The sequence below is a fragment of the Xenopus laevis genome, chromosome 8L (assembly GCF_017654675.1).
Source record: "Xenopus laevis strain J_2021 chromosome 8L, Xenopus_laevis_v10.1, whole genome shotgun sequence".
In the NCBI taxonomy this organism is placed as follows: Eukaryota; Metazoa; Chordata; class Amphibia; order Anura; family Pipidae; genus Xenopus; species Xenopus laevis.
In genome coordinates, this window is record NC_054385.1 from 118836329 (window position 1) to 118852322 (window position 15994).

Consider the following 15994-nt stretch of genomic DNA (forward strand, 5'->3'; position numbering starts at 1 on the left):
GGGTTTTTTTTTTAAACTTTTATTTCTATTTCACTTTCCAATTTTAATCGTGTGGTTGATACTATAAGGAAGATCCTAGCAATTCAATAAATAACTCAAAAGCTGCAAATAATTAAAAAAAACAAACAAGGCTAATTGGAACTTATTTAAAATAGTTCCCACATCATGTCAAGCTGTAGTAAAGTGCACTACCCATTTAAAAGTATATACAATCTTTGCTTTTTTCACTTAATGCTTTAATATTATATAGTTGCGGAATTTCAATACCTAATATGTTGCTCAACTCCCTTGTTCTTTTTTTTAACAGGCCCATCCATACATTTGTTTTTCAAATTAAAACCGGGAGAATTTAACAGATTTACCTTGTAACGATGATGTGGAAGGACCTTGAGATTTGGACAGCACAGAAAGTATACTTTCTGGCGTTATCTCAACTTTAGACAAAATATTAGCCAAAGGATTTTGTGGGATATGCACAGGGTTCTTCAGTCCAGAACTGGAAGTAGGTGTTGTTGGTGTTCCAGGCGATGGTTTGGCTGCTGGGCTCACTCCTGAATAGAAGAAGCTTATTTAATGGTTACAATTAATACAAAGGTACACTTACCATGCTTAAGAGAGGCTCACAATACTAGTAAGATATTTGCAAAATTATTCTATACTGAGTTAAAAAGTGAAAAGCTGTAAACTGTTAAAAAACTTGTATATATGATGTATGATCTTACACTTCTATGTATGATCTGAATAGCATGTTACAACATTGGCAGGTTACGGTACCATTCATTATGCCAAGGTAAAATGAAACACATTCTATCTCTAAAACCCAAATTATCTATAAAAACTGCAGAATGTTACTTGGATTTAATAAGCACTGGCTCTATAGCTACCCAGCTCTTAATGACTGGGCAATACTGGTTTACCTCTGCAAGAAAAAAAACACTGTCATGGCTTCAAATCCACAATAAGTTATATACACAAATGTGAGCACCTGTGTTTCTACTAACAACAAACACCACACCAGATCAACCAAATTAGCAGTGACACTCACCTGTGCTCTTCATAACAGAAGTTAAGCTACTTAAGATGGAACTAATCTTCCCCAGATCTACATTGGCCAGATTTGGCAATGCCAGGGGAACTGGTTGGGCAATGGTGGGAGTGGTTACTATTTTTGCAGATGCTGAAACAACAGGAGCTGGTGCAGAAACAGGTGTGCTAACAGCAGTAGGTGTCGGAAGACTAGCCGGAATAGATGTTGGGGTTGATGCAGCTGCAGTGATGTTGGTCATTTCTGTGGAAGACGTAGTTGCATCATCTGCGACAGAGGCCAAACTAGATGGAGCTTGGACCTCTTTTCTTTCTTCAACTTAACAGAAAAAAATACAAATTACAGATGTAATGTCAATTATATGCTAAAGAGAACAAGCAATGCAAAAGTTGCACTGATTACACTTCCACTACTGGTAACACCATAGTTTTCAACATACCGATAATCTTAGGTACTTCTTCATCTGCATCTACATCAGATAACTCCATGTCCTCTACCATGCGATTATCTTTTGGAGGCTCTGGCGAGATAGGTGGGATGGGTTCTATCTCAGGTGACAAAGGGCTTACATCACCCATGCCTTGGAATGGAGACTCTGAGCCTGTTGGAGATGGAGCATCTATGGTGGGAGATGGCACTGGAGATTCCTCAGGATCTGGTAGTGTAGCTTTCAGCTGATCCAGCTTTTTCTTTAAATTGCTAACTCTGTTAGCAAATGTCTTGTAAGCCTGTAAAATAAATAAAAAGGTTACAGAGGTAGGTGCTTGTGTAAGGTTCAATATTTGGCAAAGGATAGCAAGGTAGACAACATAGGTTGCAAAATTATGGCTGGTATCAGGACATCATCCATTCCATAGTTTCTTAGCATGAAAAATACTTAAAGGAAAACTATACCCCCAAAATGAGCAACAGATAGTTTATATCATATTAAGTGGCATATTAAAGAATCTTACCAAACTGGTCTATATATTTAAGTAAATATTGTCCTTTTACATCTCTTGCCTTGAACCACTATTTCGTGATGTCTGTGTGCTGCCTCAGAGATCACCTGACCAGAAATACTGCAGCTTTAACTGTAACAGGAAGAAATGTGGAAGCAAAAGACACAACTCTGTCTGTTAATTGGCTCATGTGACCTAATATGTATGGTTTGTTTGTGTGCACCGTGAATAGTATGATCCTAGGGGGCTGCCCTTGTTTTTTAAGATGGCAATTTTCTATTTATGATTACCCAATGGCACATACTACTAGAAAAGTATATTATGAAAATGGTTTCTCCACCTTGACATGAATCGCCTCTTTCACGCCTCGTTCAAACCAGCAGTCTTCTTTATCCAATATTAGGACCTTGCTATCTGCAAAGGAGTGTCCCTTGTCTTTTAAGTGTAGAAAGACAGCTGAGTTTTATTGACTGGGCAGCTGACTTTGCAGCTATGGCCAGTTCAGAGGAAACCCTTCATGAATGCAGAGGTCAATACAGATTGCCACTGCAAAGAACTCTGTGCTTACTCACATCAGTTAAGGACATTAAAATATTTTATGCAAAAAGCAAGATAGAAATGCCCCTCCCTCCAACCAAAACAAATGTCACCAGAGAGAAACCACAAAACAGGAAGACCAAATATTCCCATACAATGCAACAATACAACATGGAAAAAGACATTCCCCCCCCCCAAAAACTAAAAACATCACAGAGCTATTTTTAAATAAACATCTTAACATATGAAACCAGTAGTACTGGAGCACTTCTAAAATGAATATACATTTGCTACCACAAGCACCTCACAGCACTTATAAAACTAAAATAGCAGACAAGACTTGAGAAATACTTACATTTACCACCACCTTGACCTCTCTGTACTGTGCTTCGTAGAATATGCCAGCATTTTCCAATGCTTCTGTTAAAGGAGGCCCATTTTTCACCTGCTTTTCCAGAAGACCTACAAACTCTTCCAGCTTTGCACTTGCTTCTTCAAAATCTTTAGAGAACCTTTTCCCTCCAGCTTTATCTAAAATGAATAAAAACAATGCAAGGCAGATGGTTACTGTTGAATTTTTTTTCAGCCACCCAGCAAAAACTACTGTAGTGCATAATGAAGGAACATCACAAAATTAATTAGTTCCATCTCATGACCATCGCTGGTACAGGTATGGGACCAGTTACCCAGAATGCACGAGACCTGGGGTTTTCCGGTTAACAGGCCTTTCTGCATCTCTGCAACATATTAAGTGGGAAATGCTTTTCACAGGGTTAAACACATAACAAAAATGGGAAGTCTTTAAAATGCTGCTTAATAAATATACTTGTCAGTATATTCCACTTGTAAGCAAGGAACGTCGTTGCAAAGCAAAACCTTTTTGGTTCAATAGAAGCGTTGGTGTTGAGGTGGGTAAGAAAAGACGTGCTTTTAAGGCTTTCAAGTTAGCTGGTACAGCCGAAACATTTATAAGGTACAAGGAGGCCAATAAATCATGCAAAGAAGCTATAAGGCAAGCTAAAATTGCTATAGAAAAGGATATTGCAGCAAGCAGTAAAAAAAATCCAAAATTATTTTTTAAATATGTCAATAGTAAAAAAATGAAGCAGGAAGGGGTGGGACCCTTACTATCAGAGGGGGGTCAGCTGGTTGATGAAAACAAAATAAAAGCACAGATTCTGAACTCGTATTTTTCATCTGTGTACACAAATGAAGAACCAGTAAGTGAAGGTTTCCTTCTTAACACTCCCAATTCTAGTAATACAACTAATGATGCATGGTTCACACATGAAGAAATTCAAAAGAGACTTGAACATGTTAAGATTAACAAAGGTCCAGGGCCAGATGGTATTCATCCCAGGGTAATTAGCGAGCTTAGCTCTGTGATTGCCAAACCTCTTTACTTAATTTTTCAGGATTCATTGAGATCTGGCATTGTGCCGAGAGACTGGCGAATTGCTAATGTGGTGCCTCTATTCAAAAAAGGATCCCGTTCTCAGCCTCAAAACTATAGGCCAGTTAGTCTGACGTCAGTATTAGGAAAGCTTTTCGAAGGGTTAATAAAGGATAAGATACTGGACTTCATAGCAAATCATAATACTATGAGTTTGTGCCAGCATGGTTTTATGCGTAATAGATCTTGCCAGACTAACTTAATTTCTTTTTACGAGAATGTAAGTAGAGACCTCGATTCTGGGATGGCAGTGGATGTGATTTACTTAGACTTTGCTAAAGCATTTGATACAGTGCCACACAAAAGGTTACTGGTTAAATTAAGGAATGTTGGCCTGGAACATAGTATTTGTACCTGGATAGAGAACTGGCTAAAAGATAGACTACAAAGAGTGGTGGTAAATGGAACATTTTCTAATTGGACCAGTGTTGTTAGTGGAGTACCGCAGGGCTCTGTACTAGGTCCCTTGCTTTTCAACTTGTTTATTAATGACCTGGAGGTGGGCATTGAAAGTACCGTTTCTATTTTTGCAGATGATACTAAATTGTGCAGAACTATAGGTTCCATGCAGGATGCTGCCACTTTGCAAAGTGATCTGTCTAAACTGGAAAACTGGGCAGCAAACTGGAAAATGAGGTTCAATGTTGATAAATGCAGGTTATGCACTTTGGCAAAAATAATATAAATGCAAGTTATACACTAAATGGCAGTGTGTTGGGAGTTTCCTTAAATGAAAAGGATCTAGGGGTCTTTGTAGATAACACGTTGTCTAATTCTGGGCAGTGTCATTCTGTGACTACTAAAGCAAATAAAGTTCTGTCTTGCATAAAAAAGGGCATTACCTCAAGGGATGAAAACATAATTATGCCTCTTTATAGGTCCTTGGTGAGGCCTCATCTGGAGTATGCAGTTCAGTTTTGGACTCCAGTCCTTAAGAGGGATATAAATGAGCTGGAGAGAGTGCAGAGACGTGCAACTAAATTGGTTAGAGGGACGGAAGACTTAAATTATGAGGGTAGACTGTCAAGGTTGGGGTTGTTTTCTCTGGAAAAAAGGCGCTTGCGAGGGGACATGATTACACTTTACAAGTACATTAGAGGACATTATAGACAAATGGCAGGGGACCTTTTTACCCATAAAGTGGATCACCGTACCAGAGGCCACCCCTTTAGACTAGAAGAAAAGAACTTTCATTTGAAGCAACGTAGAGGGTTCTTCACAGTCAGGACAGTGAGGTTGTGGAATGCACTGCCGGGTGATGTTGTGATGGCTGATTCAGTTAATGCCTTTAAGAATGGCTTGGATGATTTTTTGGACAGACATAATATCCAAGGCTATTGTGATACTAAACTCTATAGTTAGTATAGGTATGGGTATATAGAATTTTAATTAAAAGTAGGGAGGGGTGTGTGTATGGATGATGGGTTTTCATTTGGAGGGGTTGAACTTGATGGACTTTGTCTTTTTTCAACCCAATTTAACTATGTAACTATGTAACTATGTAAACATTAAATAAACCCAATAGGCTGGTTTTGCTTCCAATAAGGATTAATTATATCTTAGTTGGGATCAAGCACAAGCTACTGTCTTATTATTATAGAGAAAAAGGAAACAATTTATAAAAATTTGGATTATTTGAATAAAATTGAGTCTATGGTAGACGGCCTTCCTGTAATTCTAATCTTTCTGGATAACGGGTTTCTGGATTATGAATCCTAGAACAGTATAAATCTGTTAGCAGGCAATACCTTTTAAGCGTTTCAGGGTCTCCGTGCTGCAGACGTCAACTCTCATGTTCGAAAGCTGCTGTTCTTGAAGATCAACATTATCTACTGAACGCTTATATACCTGCAGATCGTCAATCAGTTTCTGGGGCTGTAGAAAATAAATGAAGACATAATTGGTATACGGCACAAATCTTATGTGCCAAGTAAAATTAAAAATCGGAATTGCTTAGGTCCCAACCCAAATATGCTTTGTTAAATTGCCACACATTATTTGTGATAGTGTGCGGATACTACTTGGGCAGTACGGAGCCTGCCCAAGACATCAGCATTCCCGTTGCAGGTGATATTTATTAACATTGACCATATTCCAGTTGCCTAAACACTACTGGAGTGAAGAATGCTCTCCACTAAGGCAAACTTAAATCAGACAGTAGGGGTCATTTACAATAGCAAGTGCAGCGAGCAAAGCGCAATTGTGAGCACAACCGCCATATTTTATTCCAATAATTCAGCATTCTCCTCAAAGTTCCTGTATCGTTGAGCTCACCAGGGACAGTTGCACCTAAAGCAATTGTGACTGATGCTTCAAGATTAGTGCAATTGCACCAGCACTTTTTCACTAATCTTACACAATTAGCGATGCAACCCATGAGTCTCTATTATTTCTGTGTAACTGGTCTGCAGCAATTGACGCAGGCAGCTGTAGGAACCCTAGAGCTAACGCCTTGTTCGGAGGTGGTATTCAGAGCCCTGCACAAACAAACTGGTGCAGCAGGCAGGGACTGTGAGTACAGCTATATAGTATTGAAAGGAGATCCTTCTGACTCTCCTATTCATATTCCAGTCTCTTATTCAAATCAATGCATGGTTGCTAAGGTAATTTGGACTCTAGTTACCAGATTGCTTAAAATGCAAATTGAAGAGCAGCTTAATAAAAAGCTAAATAACTCAAAAACCTTAAATAATAATAAGTTGCAACTTGTCTCAGAATATCACTCTCTACATCATACTTAATGTTATCTCAAAGGTGAACAACCCCTTTAATGAATGGGCTTTTACGTGCATTTGACTGTGGGAAAACCTGCACAACCATAACTGCGGTTAAAGGAACAATAGCACCAAAAAAAGAAAGTGTTTTAAAGGGGACCTTTCACCTGAAAATAATATTCCAAATCCTATTTTTTTTCAAGTTACTTAAGAAAAATAAACTTTAATTACACTATATAAATTATTTGAATCTTGTTTCCTTCGGTCTGGGAATTCATAATTACAGCAAGCAGGCAGGAGCCATGTTGTGGACACTTATTAAGACAAGCCTTGTATCATCTCAGAATCTTGTTTGTGTCTCAGAATGGGGGACCTGATGTCCATCCCCATGCCCTGGCTACACAATTAGGGTTAGTTCACACGAGGAGATTCGGGGAGATTTTGTCACCTGGTGACTAATCGCCTCGACTTCTGGGCGGCAATCTTCACGAACTGCCTCCTCATGTCTTCCCATCCGCTATAATGAAAAGTCGCCTGCGCTAAAGCACATGCAGCGCTGCGTTTTCCGTACGAGGCAACTTCTGAAAACGAAGCGCCACGTGTGCTTTAGCGCAGGCGACTTTTCATTATAGCGGATGGGAAGACACGAGGAGGCAGTTCGGGGAGATTTTCACCCAGAAGACGAGGTGATTAGTCGCCAGGCGACAAAATCTCCCTGAATCTCCTTGTGTGAACTAATCCTTAAATGGTAACAAGAGAGGGGGGGAATGTGGGGAGAAAAGTGACATCTAGTAAGTGCTGAATGGAAAGTGATTACCTGCCCCGCCTCTATGCCTAAAGCATAGAGGAGGGGCAGGCAATATTTGATTGACAGCCGAGATTTTTTAAGTGTGTTAACAATAGCTATGAATTGTTTAATAAAAAAAAGAATTTGGATTTCATGTTTAATTTGAAAAGGACTTTTATTATACAATTTTTTATGTCTGGGTGAGAGGTCCACTTTAAAGGAATGACAATATATTGTAGTGTTGCCCTGCACTGGTACAACTCATGTGTTTGCTTCAGAAACTCTACTATTCATGCAGAGGATATATAATAGATAACAGATAAGTTCTGATGAATCTTATTGTATACTATAGAGCTTATCGGTCATCTGCTGTGTATCCTGTGCTTGAATGGCTGCCCCCATGGCTACACAGCAGCTTGTTTATATAAACTATAGTAGTGCCGGTACTTATCTGTTATCTACTGTGTATCCTGTGCTTGAATGGCTGCCCCCATGGCTACACAGCAGCTTGTTTATATAAACTATAGTAGCATTTCTGAAGCAGTTTTACCAGTGCAGCGCAACAGTACATGATATTTTCATTACTTTAACACTAATTTTCTGGTCTTCCTGTTCCTTTAAATGACCCCTAAAGTCACGCTTGGCACCTTAGTGACCCACAGGACCAAAATTACCACCCGAAAAAGAAAAATTCAAGCATTTTTTTTTTTAATTTGAAAAATTTAAGCCAGGCTTCTGAAGCTTTAAATATTCTAACTCAAAACATTCACTTTTGAGGTGTTAAATGTACGGGATACATCTGCTTCATTTCTACTGGGTTAAAATTCCCTAAAGTACACAGTACATTATAGCCTAACTTACCCTAAATTCAGCCACAATCTTCGATTTTAATTCAGCTTTTGGAGTTACGGGAGGAGCTGGAAAACAGAAAACATTACAATATATGTAAATATTTCTAACATGTTTTCAATAAAAAAAAAAATGTAAACCTCCTTTGAATGGACCCTTCTGTGTCGGGACACAGCAACATAAGAAAATCGCAAGCGTCAATGTCATTAGATCTGCCATTGGAGAAACCCGATGTGTAATGAGAAAAGTTTTATCAATGGTGGCTCCGGGTAATACTTTGATAGAAATGTCTTGTATGAGGCAGCTTTGTAGGAAAAGAACTATTAAACTCAATTACTCAATGACCTAATTTGTTTTTGGCTCCTTTTAGTTCCTAATAGGATTAAGACTCCTAGAAGTTTTCATGAGAACTTCCTTTATTATAGCAGGGGCAGAATATGTACTCAAATACGAATATCCGATAAGATCTCTGCTTTGGGTGTGCTTGTTGGAAGCTCAGCCAGCTCCTGATGAGTGTTTGAGAAGCAATATCTGTGGTTGACCAAGTGGTTTAATGTAGGAACTCATTTCTTATTACAGCATATAAAACTGGGGGTTCCCATTTTGTTGGTTGAGATCTCTCATGCGGAGTAAACGAGAGTACTGTCCAGGGCCCTAGGTTCACGCTTGAGACCTCTCTGCCAAACTAAAAGGGATCTCCCAGTCGCTTGGTGCAGATGATGATGCTGACTCAAACAGTGATGCATTCTTGATTTTTTACTAACTTAATCTGTAATAACATTTTGTCTATATACTTGGCATACTAGGTATGGTGTGAAAATTATTTTCAAGAGACTCATAATCTGGTCTCCTGAATGAGATGTTTCTAATATAGTTAGGCAAAAATATAATGTATAAAGGCTGAAGTGACTGGATGTCTAACATAATAGCCAGAACACTACTTTTCAGCTCTCTAACTCTGAGTTAGTCAGTGACTATAAGGGGGCCCACACGGGACTTAACTGTTCAGTGAGTTTGCAATTGATCCTCAGCATTTAGCTCAGATTCAAAAGCAACAGTTATGCCCCTCCTCAAGTCACTGATTGGTTACAGGCTGGTAACCAGTGGAAACCAAGAGGGCTGCAAAGCAGGAAGTAGTGTTCAGGCTATTATGTTACACATCCAGTCACTCCAGCCTTTATACATTACATTTTTGGCTAACTAACTATATTAGAAACATTGTTTATTTTGCACAGCCTATCTATTTACACAGTTTTTATTTTTTACCCTGAACAATTCCTTTAAGAGTTATGGCCTTCTAGAAAGGACAAGGATAATGGGCAGTGAGCAATAATGTAAGTTATAGTCTACATACAAGAAAACAAGATTGGTAGAACAACATTTAGATTTCGCAGTCAGCACCCTTCACCACCAAATCACTTTAATCTGATGCACGTCCAACGGTTTCCACCGTCAATCTGTTCAATCAGACCACATTAGTTATTGACGGCACCAGTCAATGGTTTCTTTTGTTAAAATGCCTTTATTAGGACATGGGCTCTGACCCCAAACAATTGGCAACGTTTCAGACCATACGGTCTTTTCTCAAGCCACTTGGTTTGGGGTCAGAGCCCATGTCCTAATAAAGGCATTTTAACAAAAGAAACCATTGACTGGTGCCGTCAATAACTAATGAGAACAACATTTAGGGCCCAAAGAAAAAGTAATAAACTCCCTAATGATAACAGCACTCCATGTCATAATAAACTCCTCGATTATAACTCCAATCTGGGTGCCTCCAGCCCGAGTTCAATATACCAGTGAGCAAAGACACCCTTATTCCAGGAATGTGTTAAATATTATAAATTCCTTTCATAAATAAAATCAGCAAAATTGCACAAAGCATTTTGGGACTCCCACACCTATCACACGTTCAAGGTAAATTTGCACAGAGTTTGAACAAAGTATGCATACGCAGACACTCCCCGTCAAGGCAGTGTCCATGCATCAGTCCTAAGTGAAAAGAGATAATATTATCATTGGGGGGGAAAAGACCATAGCTGCTTTTCTCTTTGTTTGCCATTATCACTTCCTAAGAAACCATTACGCGCGGGAGAGCAAGCATTGAGGAGAGAGTCACCTTCCCATAATACAGAAACGTAGGTGTGGCTTGTAATACATACTACACACTAAACCCCAGCACTCCAATATATAGCCCCCTGGAAAACCAATTTTTTTGCACAACTTAAAGGAATTGTTCAATGTAAAAATAAAAACTGGGTAAATAGATAGGCTGTGCAAAATAAAAAATGTTTCTAATATAGTTAGTTAGCCAAAAATGTAATTTACAATGGCTGGAGTGGTTTGATGTATAACATGTCAGTCAGAACACTACTTCCTGCTTTTCAGCTCTCTTGGTTTACACTGACTGGTTACCCTGGCTACCAGGCAGTAACCAATCAGAGACTTGAGGGGGGGCCACATGGGTCATATCTGTTGCTTTTGAATCTGAGCTGAATGCTGAGGATCAATTACAAACTCACTGAACAGAAATGTACCATGTGGCCCCCCTTCAAGTCGCTGACTAACTCAGAGTTAGAGAGCTGAAAAGCAGGAAGTTGGATTCTGGCTGTTTTATTAGACTGTTTATTAGTCTAGCTGTTCACTCCAGCCTTTATATATTACATTTTTGGCTAACTAACTATATTAGAAACATTTTTTATTTTGCACAGCCTATCTATTTACACAGTTTTTATTTTCACACTGAACTGTTCCTTTAAAGGTAACATTTAGTAAAATGTTACCTTCAAGTTGAGCAAAAATATCACACATATAACTTAATATTTATAGCTCAAATACTGCATGTGAAAATGGCAAAGAAATGCATTTTAGTTCTCACCTTCTTGTACTTTTTCTGGTTTAGGACGAGAGCTTCTACTTCGCTTCTCCGAATTTCCATCTCCTATAGAAAACACCCAGCAAAATATGAGGATGTGTGTGTGTGTGTGTCTCAAACCAATTAACAGCTCAAATACTGTATGTGAAAATGACAAAGAAATGCATTTAAGTTCTCACCTTCTTGTACCTTTTCTGGTTTAGGGCGGGAGCTTCTACTTCGCTTCCCTGAATTTCCATCTCCTATAGAAAACACCCAGCAATCTGTTAGTATGCAATCTTTATACAAAGCCAATTTTATTTATTTTCATGAGAAAAAGTAGAAGACCTTTTATGCTAATGTCACACTTGGTGCTTTCTTCACCGGCAGATGCCTAATAATGTGCAGATGTCAGCATGAAACGGCAAATGCTCACATAAGACATGGTGCCGCAATGATCTCTTTGATGCAAGATCCCAAGAACTCTGAGAAATGTCCCTCTGAACATGGCTTATGCTATGACAATCTCTCAAACAAACAAAACAAAACACACACCATACTACCCTTGCACATTCTTCCAGTTTGGCTTATAGTTAATTTGTATTACAAACAACATGTTGTGCCCTTTAAACCTAGGACACTGATTTAGCCTCCAAAAACGTTTTTTTCAGTTCAGTTGGTTTCAGATTGTTCATTAGAAATAAAGACTTTTTCCAATTACTTTCTATTTGCTATTTGTGACCATTTTTCTATTATTGAAGTGTAAATCTTCATTTTTCACTTTCTAAAGCAGCCCTGGGAGGGGGGGGGGGGGGTTGCTGACTCTTTAACTGTTCTAAATTGATAAATTTGTTATCTTTAGCCCTGAGGAGCCAAACCCGAGTTACAAGGCAGCTGTTGGAATTGATGTAATAGTTGCTAATATTCCACAGATACTGCTGAGAAATGTATCAACTAAATGTAGCAAAGTGTAACAGTTCAGATGCTCCTGAATTACGGGGCTGCCAGACTGGAACACTAGGCGGGAACTTTAAACTTAAAGTTTGGGAAACCATTAAAAAAATAAAAGGTGGAAAGCAAATGAAAAAAAGTCTGTTTATGGAGAACAATCTGAACAACTCAACAGAAAAAAAATGTTTGAAATGTTAACAACACCTTTTAAAGGAGAACTAAGCCCTAAACATGAATATGGCTAAAAATGCAATATTTTATAAACCAAATTTATTGCACGAGGCTAAAGTTTCAGCTTGTCAATAGCAGCAATGATCCAGGACTTCAAACTTGTCACAGGGGGTCACCATCTTGGAAAGTGTCTGTGACACTCACATGCTCAGTGGGCTCTGAGCAGCTGTTGAGAAGCTAAGCTTAGGGCTCGTCACTAATTATCCAGCAGAAAATGAGGTTGGTCTGTAATATAAGCTGATGCTACAGGTTTGCTGATTATTCAATTCTGATGCTAATTGCACTGGTTTCTGTGCTGCCATGTAGTAATTATCTGTATTAATTACTAATCAGCCTTATATTGGGACATTTCTATTCTATGTGTACTGTATATTGTGAGTGGGTCCCTAAGCTCAGTAAGTGACAGCAGCACAGAGGATGTGCAGTGAATCAGCAGAAAAGAAGATGCGGAGCTACTGGGGCATCTTTGGAGACAGATCTTTACTGCGAAAGGGCTGTGGTAAACTTGGGCTGGTACAGAAGCACAACACAATGTGCAACATTTCTAGCTACTTCTTTATTTAAGCTTTACTTCTCCTTTAAGGGCAGTGGAGATTTTATGCACGACTGCAAGTGACTAATCTCCCGAAAATGTGTCTCCATTGGTAATAACATATCTGGCAGTAAAACCAACATATCGCGAAGTCATCCGGTCATCATGTCCTCCTGGAGTAAAAGTAACTTTTAGTATGATGCAGATAGTCTTATTCTGAGAATAATAAATTGCAATTGGTCTTCCCTATTTATTGTTTTCCCCCAAATAATATTTTTTTTTTTTTGCGTAGCAGCTTTCAGGCTTAGTATAGTAACTGACTAGTTTATAGGGTTTTATCATCCTTGTCATCAGGCAACTGTTTGGGAACAAAAATGGAAAATAGAAGACATCCACAACATAGCTCCATAAATAATATAACCGATTACATTTTAGTGCACTTGATATACAAGAATGGAAACTGCATTAAGATTCATTCTGCTACTGTTGCAACCCAATAGTGGTGCCCTTCACCTATGCTTATTAAGCAGTTGCCAGTAATTGCTGTTCAGATGTGTAGGTAATACGGGAGATTGGCTGCAGCAACTATTTATTCTATATAAAGGTTTATTTCCTTTACATATATACAATTCAGTTTCTGAAAAGTCCTACTGGCTTGTGTCTTCGAAAGCCAAGCCCTTCCGGTGAAAGGGGAGCAACACTAATTTTATTATGCATCTAAAACAAAGCACCAACACTTAATTTGAAAGGAAACAAAATCTTACTTAAGGCAGATTTGAAAGATGCGATGACATCCTCTTGGTAAACATTTCTTTCTTCCCAGATCTTGAAAATTCTCTCCACAGATTTTGATACAGCTCCATCCCTATAAAGTAATATTAAAAAACAAAGTAGTTAAAGTATTGAAAACAATGTAAATATTTCAAAGCAGGTGCCTGAAATAAAACATAAGTTGGTTTTGCAAGGAATGCATTATAAAATCACCGCCCTAACGTTTTATTTGCCACATACACAGATGAGTGAATTAATACAGGTATAGGATCCGGTATTCGGAAACTCGTCATCCATAAAGATCCGAATTATGGGAAGGCCATCTCCCATAGACTTCATTTTAAGCAAATAAATCGCCTTTTTAAAGGAGAATTCAACCCGTAACATAAAAAAAAACACCTTACACCACGAAGACACCCCTCCTTCCTCCCCCCAGCCTACCTGGTTCCCGGGGCAAATGCCCCTAACTTTTTTTTTTGTTTACTTACCCCTCCATGCAGATTCTGTCCCCGGGAGTTCATGGCCGCCATCTTCTTTTCTTCGTTAAACTTCGGAAGCAGACCATCGTTTTTGGCGCAGTTGGAGTAATCTTCCGGTCCCAAACAACGGAGCATGTGCCATAAGTCACGAAAATTTCCCAAATTTTTTTTGGAAATTTTCGTGACTTTTAGTACATGTGCAGTTGTTCTGGACCGGAAGATTGCGGCAACTGCACATGCGGCAAAAACGATGGTCTGCTTCTGAAGTTTAATGAAGAAAAGAAGATGGCGGCCGTGAACTTCCGAGGACAGAATCGGCACGGAGGGGTAAGTAAAAACAAAAAAATTAAAAAAATAAATAAAAAATTAGGGGCATTTGCCCCTGGTACCAGTTAGGCTGTGGGGGAGGAGGGGGAGGTCTACATAGGGTAGGGGTTTGTTATGTTACGGGTTGAATTCGCCTTTAAAAAATGATTTCCCTTTTTCTCTGTAATAAAACAGTACTTTGTCCTTGATCCCAATTAATTCTTATTGGAGGCAAATCAATGCCATTGGGTTTATTTAATGTTTACGTGATTTTCTAGTAAACATGAGGTATGGAGATCCAAATACGGAAAGACTACTTTTACCGGAAAAACCCCAGCTCTTAAGCATTCCTGATAAAAGGTCCCATATCTGTACTATATGATGGTATAACCAACAGTATATTCAGCTGGTCTCTAGTATTTCAAGGCATATAATGTGTCATTATACTGCTACTTTGTAATTTTGAAAAACGGTCCGCACACACCAATGTTGCAGTCGGGGATTGTGCCCCTTTTATTAATGCCACCAACAATCAATAATCAACGTTTCGTGGGGACACAGCCTCCCTTCTTCAGGATAAATTCACAAAGTGCACAGTGCTATATTTTTATACCCTTAGCTCCTCCCATCTCATCTGTGTAACATCTCATCAGTGTCATTTATGTGATTAACTCATTCAGTTCATTTAAGTCCAATATATCAGTGTAAATCATCTTTTGAATAATGTTGTAAATAAACATATTTCTTCAATTAATGAAAAGCATTCTTTCAATTAATAAAAAACATTTTTTACTCACTGCCCCTGGTTGCGTTTTACTTTAGCTTTAATATTTGGAATATCTTAACACCTCTCGTGTGTAATTGGGCTATCATGATACTTCATCTGTGAAGGAAAAGGGTGATTGTATAAATTATTAAATAGTGTATAAATATCTAAAAACCTACTTTAAAAAATCGTTATTGAGGAGAGAAGCCTATTGGATCTGGCGTCTGAAAACACTTTCGCCTAAAGGCCTCAATGAAGATTTTAATTTGACATGTTTTTTGTAATATATGTGGTTTTGTAGGTTTTTAGATATTTATACACTATTTAATAATTTATACAATCACCCTTTTCCTTCACAGATGAAGTATCATGATAGCCCAATTACACACGAGAGGTGTTAAGATATTCCAAATATTAAAGCTAAAGTAAAACGCAACCAGGGGCAGTGAGTAAAAAATGTTTTTTATTAATTGAAAGAATGCTTTTCATTAATTGAAGAAATATGTTTATTTACAACATTATTCAAAAGATGATTTACACTGATATATTGGACTTAAATGAACTGAATGAGTTAATCACATAAATGACACTGATGAGATGTTACACAGATGAGATGGGAGGAGCTAAGGGTATAAAAATATAGCACTGTGCACTTTGTGAATTTATCCTGAAGAAGGGAGGCTGTGTCCCCCCGAAACGTTGATTATTGATTGTTGGTGGCATTAATAAAAGGGGCACAATCCCCGACTGCAACATTGGTGTGTGCGGACCGTTTTTC

At 38.4% G+C, this 15994-nt stretch overlaps 1 protein-coding gene across 2 annotated transcripts in view; it reads right to left on the reverse strand.

The window, feature by feature from the left end:
* Positions 1 to 15994, reverse strand: part of rprd2.L (regulation of nuclear pre-mRNA domain containing 2 L homeolog) — a 57291-nt gene that overhangs the window by 22961 nt on the left and 18336 nt on the right. For both annotated transcript variants that reach the window (XR_001932762.2, XM_018231353.2), the window contains exons 3-11: positions 13659 to 13759; positions 11381 to 11443; positions 11205 to 11267; positions 8339 to 8394; positions 5725 to 5851; positions 2879 to 3054; positions 1485 to 1773; positions 1046 to 1363; positions 363 to 551 (exon numbers count right to left, since the gene is read on the reverse strand). Coding sequence is in view for 1 of the 2 variants with exons in the window: in XM_018231353.2 (XP_018086842.1) it covers positions 363 to 551; positions 1046 to 1363; positions 1485 to 1773; positions 2879 to 3054; positions 5725 to 5851; positions 8339 to 8394; positions 11205 to 11267; positions 11381 to 11443; positions 13659 to 13759 (1382 nt within the window). In the remaining variant the exon portion in view is untranslated. The remainder of the gene's footprint in view (positions 1 to 362; positions 552 to 1045; positions 1364 to 1484; positions 1774 to 2878; positions 3055 to 5724; positions 5852 to 8338; positions 8395 to 11204; positions 11268 to 11380; positions 11444 to 13658; positions 13760 to 15994) is intronic.